The following is a 6,176-nucleotide window of genomic DNA, read 5'->3' on the forward strand; positions in this document are numbered from 1 at the left end:
AAATCCAGATATTCAATTCAATACGCTCGAGTGTGTTCGAATGGCGAATCGGGCACGAGATCCTCGTCATTGCATGTCTATTGGCTTGGCTCTCACTTCAAACCAAAACTTGGAGCGGTGAGGACTTAAAAGTACAAGAGAGCGGTGACGATAAAATACACTCTGCCACTGATTCCAGGGGATTGTTCAACTGCGAATAAAAATATACGCAGTAGGACTTGACTAGCGGGTTTTCCGGGCACTGGAAATCTGGCCAAGACAATCAATTCTTAAGCTCCACATTTTGCTGTAGCATTTAGTGACCTGGATGATGTCTGTAAGAATTCACTTTGATATAGTCGTCAGTGTCACGCGAGAGAAGAGCTTTACATAAACGATCGGAACGGAGAGTTTAGATGACACTTTAATTTATTACGTTCGAGATTGAGAATATTTTATACAAATACATGGGGCTAGGTATAGTATTCAATTTGAAATGTTGTTGCACCCGTGAAAAACTTGTGATCAAAGTTCGAAAAACTGTGAAACCAAACGTATGTTTAGTGTGACTCGATAAATGAACGATATGTTACACTTTCTGGAAAAGAATTGGGTAAATAGGAGTACAACACAAATAACCGAATGATCGTTTGTTTACACAGGCTGAGTGAGCTTGCACGACACAACGGCATAAAGCGTAGACACAAGTATACGCGAAAGACTACACTTCGTATGAAAAGTATAACTTTCTCATTAATACCACACTAGTACTTCCAACCATAGGACGAATTATTCACCCACGACCAGATTTGACCCCAGATAAGAGATGTGTGTATCGAAATCAAGTCGATTGGGTGACATCGATTTTCCAGACGTTGAACTGTACAACAAAGTGATGAGATTTTGATTCGTGTAGGTGAACGAGAGAGGAAGTGTATAAAAGAATATGATGATTAGTCTAGTGTTTTTTTTTTAATTAAATATGACCATATAGAAAATCCATTTATATATACCAACATGTGACTTTAATAATTTACCCTCGCTAACTATACATTTTTTGGAACATTTACAGTCTTTACTTATAAATTGTATATTTGGCATTGCCGTATAGAAATTACCCGTCAATATTGTGCCATAAGACCACTGAAACAATGACATTGTCTTGCTTTTCTCTACGTCTCACTAAAGACTGCGAGAGCTTAGCCCACAGCATCTCTGATCACCCTCGGTACAACGAAGTATAAGAAACTTCTGTACCGCACAAGAAAATTGAGCCTCGCCGAAGGCCGTGTAACGCAACGTCTCGAGTACCACTTTGATAAAGTTCACTACTGCCCGTCCGGCACGTGAAAACCGATGGCCAAAATAACGAATGAATAATGTCCTTTGGCATTGATTAGTCGTATAAGTCATCCTGGTGCCGTCTGCGTAACTCCAAGTATCTGTGTCGGGCATCGCAGTAATGAAGAAGCGGTACCTAGACGTCGGTGCCTGTGCCTTCCTGGTATCCTTCGTCGGGCGAGCTCCGTGTTGAACCGAGGACCCGCTTCAGGGCGGAAACGGGTGGCAAAACCGGGACGCCCTTCTGCCAAACGCGGATCTGCTTAGCGCCCGGAGGAACGGACGAGGCGACTTGCGCCGCGTCCACGGAAGCCGTCATCGCCGATTGCATGTCCTTGACGACGTACCCGCCGACGGGAATCTCCTCTTTCGACTCCCATATGCAGTTCGAGTATAGGAGCTTGTTGTTCTTTACTTCTATGCTGTAGCCGCCGGGTGTGAAGGGTTTAGTCTCGTCGGCCGAACCGCGCCGCGTGTCCCGAATAAGGTCGGGGTTCTCGACGAGCATCAGCGACGTCGTCGACGAGTAGCACGGCCCGGGACCGGAAGCCGCATGGCTCTCGGTGTAGCGGGCGAAGGTGTAATCGTCCTCGGAGAAGGCGTACGGCTTCTGGACGTAGTTCAGGTTCAGGGATGCCGGCGGCTTCGCCTCGGCGAACGTGGCGAACGAGGTCGCCTCGTCATTGTCGGTTTTTCTCCGTGACGACGAGCCGCCGCCTTCGACGACGCCGTTGCCTGCTGCAACGCCGTCCTGCGCGCCCCCGGAGGACTTGATTTCCTTCAGAGGCATTCTCCTCAGACGGATAAACAACACGAGGATGATTAACAGGATGAAAAGAATTAACACAACGAGGGCCGCGGAGATTCCGGCTATTTGACCCGAGCCCAGGGTCGACATTCCCGCCGTTCTCAGCGACACGTGAAGGGTAAAATTGGCCTCCACGCTGCCGGCCCGGTTCTCGGCGACGCAGTAAAACTCGCTCGAGTCCGACTCTTGGGCGTTTGTCAGGACGAGGGTGCTCTTCTTCCGCGATTGGCCCTCCTCGAATATCAGGATTTTCTGGAAACTGCTGAACGCCGAATGGTTCGCGAGCATCCTGCCGTTCCAGTACCACTTTATTTGAGCCGGTGGTACGGCGCTCACCCGGCAAACTATGCTCGCGTTTTCCCCGATCGTCGCCTCGGCGTAACGAGTCACGACTAGGAGAACTGGACGGCAGGCGAAATCGTCGACTGATAGTTCTGAGAACATTTTGTCAAGAAGTTGATCGGGACCCCCGCGACATGCCGGGGCGACGAGCGTTGGGATGTTCCGTTTTAGGAGCCAGATTTTTATGTCCCTCAAGTGGCAGTCGCACTTCCACGGGTTCTCGTGCAGAGCGATACTGGTCAGCTTCTCGAGCGACTCGAACATGCTCGGGTGAAGGTTGACCAATTTGTTGTTGTTCAGTTTCAGGCTTTCCAGCAGTCCCAGGCCCTCGAAGGCCTTCGAATCAACCTCGTTTATCTTGCAGTTTGATATGTCGAGCTTGACGAGGTTTGGGGTGTACTTCAAAGCGTTCGCCGGTACTTTTTGTATTGGATTGTGGGACAGTATTAAATCCCGCAGAAATTGCGTGTCGGCGAAACTCGTGTTTGGTATTGACGTGAGCAAGTTGTTGCTCAAGTCCAACTCGACAAGATTAGTCAAGCCGGCCAAAGCTTCGCTGTCGATTCGGTCAATGTGACAGCCGCGCAAGTATAGCCGCTGCAGATTCGTAAGTCCTAATCGTTTGAAAATGTACTTTGGTAGGACCTTAATTTTATTTCCACTCATGTCCAACACTTGAGTCTCCGAATCGATCCACCCGGGAATGGTAGTTAGGGAGCGATCCGTGCATTCTACCGTCTGCTTCCCGTTCTTCCATTTGCAAGAACAATCGTCCGAACACTTCTCCCCCAGTGATCCAACGACGAACATTGCTGTGGCGTAGTAAATTATCTGTAGAAAGTTCATGATGACTGTCGTTATTTTATCGCGCAGTTACCCCGCGACGATAATTTCATACCGTTAACCCAGCCGGGGCATCTCTTTTACAACCACACGACCAAACCCAGCGCCCAATATTCTTTTCGCGATAGTCATTTTCACTCAACTTATATTAAATCCCTTCCGACTCCCGCGGTACGAGTCGAATCACCGACAGTCACATTTTACAAGGACAATACAGAATTCCTTCCATTATTATTGAGTAGCCGTGATTCCGGCGAGCACTTTACCCCCGAATAACACACTCGAGAAGAACCAAGTGTCGTCGCACGTATCGTCGTATATGTAGTACAACTCTTCGCGAATTGTCTCGCTCCCAAGGGTCCGCCGTCCGCCTACGTCTCTGTATCTGATATATTTATACCGTGTGCCCCGTCCAACTTTTTCACCCTGCACCAAAACTGAATTCACTCACGGTGCGAAGAGCGATCGAACCTCATACGCACCAACGCCTCGTGTGATTCTGTCTCCTAGGTAATAAAACGTCCCGCGCACTGTCGTTATCATCTACACTGTGAAAGAAAATCATCACAACAAGCGTCGTAACGTCGATGGAGATTTATCTCCCACAGTGACTACACAAATTACTCGTCTAAATCATAAACGACAAGTGTTTCCTTCGCACTCTCACTAGATACTTGTCTCGATCTGACACAACTCACTGGTCGCGATAAGATTCTTTTTTTTAAATACAAACAACGCGCTGCCCAAGCGTTCGTTCCCTGACGCGAAGTAGGGCGCACCCTTCTCGCAGCTATACCAGCCGATTTCCCCTGTACTCGCGAACACTGCGCGCTCCCTACAGAAATCACCCCCGCCACTGGGCAACCAACCCCTGCCTGACGGTGTCGCGGGTCTGGCCACCCCTACGGGGGAGAGGCGCGCGCACCTTCCCAACGTATCGAATGCTACGTCACATTAAAATATACGGTTATTTCACAAAGTGGTTAAATGCACTGCTATATAGTTGATACAGGTTTATGTACCCCATGTGCCTGCGGGGCGCATGGACGAGATCCACGCTCAGGTATTATGCCAGGCTGATTACTGCACGAGCGCTCGTATGTGTGGTTGACTTGAGATTCGGTGTGTACAGCTGTTAATTCTTCGGGATACATGCATGCCTGTATACAATACCTGGATTTGTTTCTCCGGCGATGCCAAGGCAACCCGAGCCTTGATGGGTTTATCTGTCAGCTAGCTCGTGGCATAGCAGCGTTCGAACGACGGGAAGGGCAAGGAGAGAAACGACGGGTTTGTAAAGCGGTGGGGGGACGGTGCATTTATGAAGAAATCTACGTTGAAAGGCCTTTTAGACCTAATTCAGTGCCTGAATCAATAACCTTTGATTCCACCGCTTCCGGTTGATGGCACCACTCAAATGCGGGGAACGGTTGATGCGGCGACTGAGAGAGAGTCGAACTGATTTTCGAGATACTCCAACGTGGAACCTCGACCGTTTCGCGGATTTCGCAGAATATCTTCTGATTTCCTTGAATTAGGCAAATTTTTCACCCACACCGCTCTGCGGTCTTTTACAGACCGACAATAAGCCCGTTCCCCTGCAGCCGAGGAGGACATCTTTCCCCTTTCCAAGTATATAAAAAAAATTCTTTTGAATATTAAAAAATCCGATCACCATCGATATATACTACTATAAGCGGATGGCGATTACATGTAATTATTGTTAATTGCTATTTCTGCTTTTTTTTATTGTCGAATTAACTCTCTTTTCACTGATTGTGAGTAAAAAATTAATTTATTGAAGTTCCTAGAAAATTCTGATAAAATAGGTATCGTTAAACAAGGTTTAGGGCGATTATATTTAGGAATCCTGTTCGGGTCCACCCTGGATGTAAACGAACCGTAAATTCTTTTGATAATAAAACGTATTTAAATAACAATGTTTCGTCTCGCAAGTATAAGTGAAGTGAAATCGTTAGAGTTTCGAAAATATGACTGTTAAGGCTGCAGTCGATATTTCAATTTAATAAAACACCGCGAGTCTTAATGCAAAGGAAGTCACAGTTTAAGGACAACGCTTGTAAGGTGGCAATGGGTGATTGGACACCGAAATCGACTTCAGCGGGTTGAAGTACTACAGTCGAAATCACAAGAAAATGTGGCACAAATGACTATTTATCGTTACTACAGTAGCGTATGCCTCATTTTTGATTGCATTCAATTTATTGTTGCACCGGCATCAAATTACCGCGATACTAACAAAAAAAATATATTATGAGTGACCGCATAATCCAAAAGAATATACATACTGGATCATCTGGTTACGGCTACAAAACTTATCTCCATTTTATATCTATAACTATATTGTTCAGTTATAGTAGAAAACGAAAATAGCTAAAGACTGTGTAGTGATCACAAATCAGATCTCCGCAAAGGTTTTCGAAAAACAGTTTATATGTATATAAAAAGGTAAATGTTTGTTACTGAACTGGGTGGATTATTGTACACACGTATGCACACGCGATTAAATTGACCGCATTTTGCGTCGATTTGATGAATTATTGAACACGTTTCTCCCATTGTCACGTGCATATCGCCATGTGTACTTCAATAATAAATGGTGAAACTATATCCCCTAGATGTGTGTCAGAACCTTCAAGACCGCATATACACATAAAATCAACTCTTCAATGCGCCTGACTGTATTATTTTTCCTCGAGGCATTTGTTTGCTGCAAACTACCCAGCTCAAAGCCTTGATTATTATACCTCAATAGATCTATACTTCGATAAGGATAGGTATACATATAAAATCGGAAACGTGACACAAACACGCTATTTCCGTGCTTTAATTTTCACAAACA

At 46.0% G+C, this 6,176-nt stretch overlaps 1 protein-coding gene across 1 annotated transcript; it reads right to left on the reverse strand.

The window, feature by feature from the left end:
* Nucleotides 1-968: 968 nt before the first annotated feature.
* On the reverse strand, nucleotides 969-4,175 carry LOC107216834 (leucine-rich repeat, immunoglobulin-like domain and transmembrane domain-containing protein 2). Its single transcript, XM_015654135.2, has one exon. The coding sequence runs from the start codon at nucleotides 3,314-3,316 to the stop codon at nucleotides 1,457-1,459; it is 1,860 nt and encodes a 619-aa protein (XP_015509621.1). The 5' UTR covers nucleotides 3,317-4,175; the 3' UTR covers nucleotides 969-1,456.
* Nucleotides 4,176-6,176: the final 2,001 nt, after the last annotated feature.

This window comes from Neodiprion lecontei, chromosome 2 (assembly GCF_021901455.1).
Source record: "Neodiprion lecontei isolate iyNeoLeco1 chromosome 2, iyNeoLeco1.1, whole genome shotgun sequence".
NCBI lineage: Eukaryota > Metazoa > Arthropoda > Insecta > Hymenoptera > Diprionidae > Neodiprion > Neodiprion lecontei.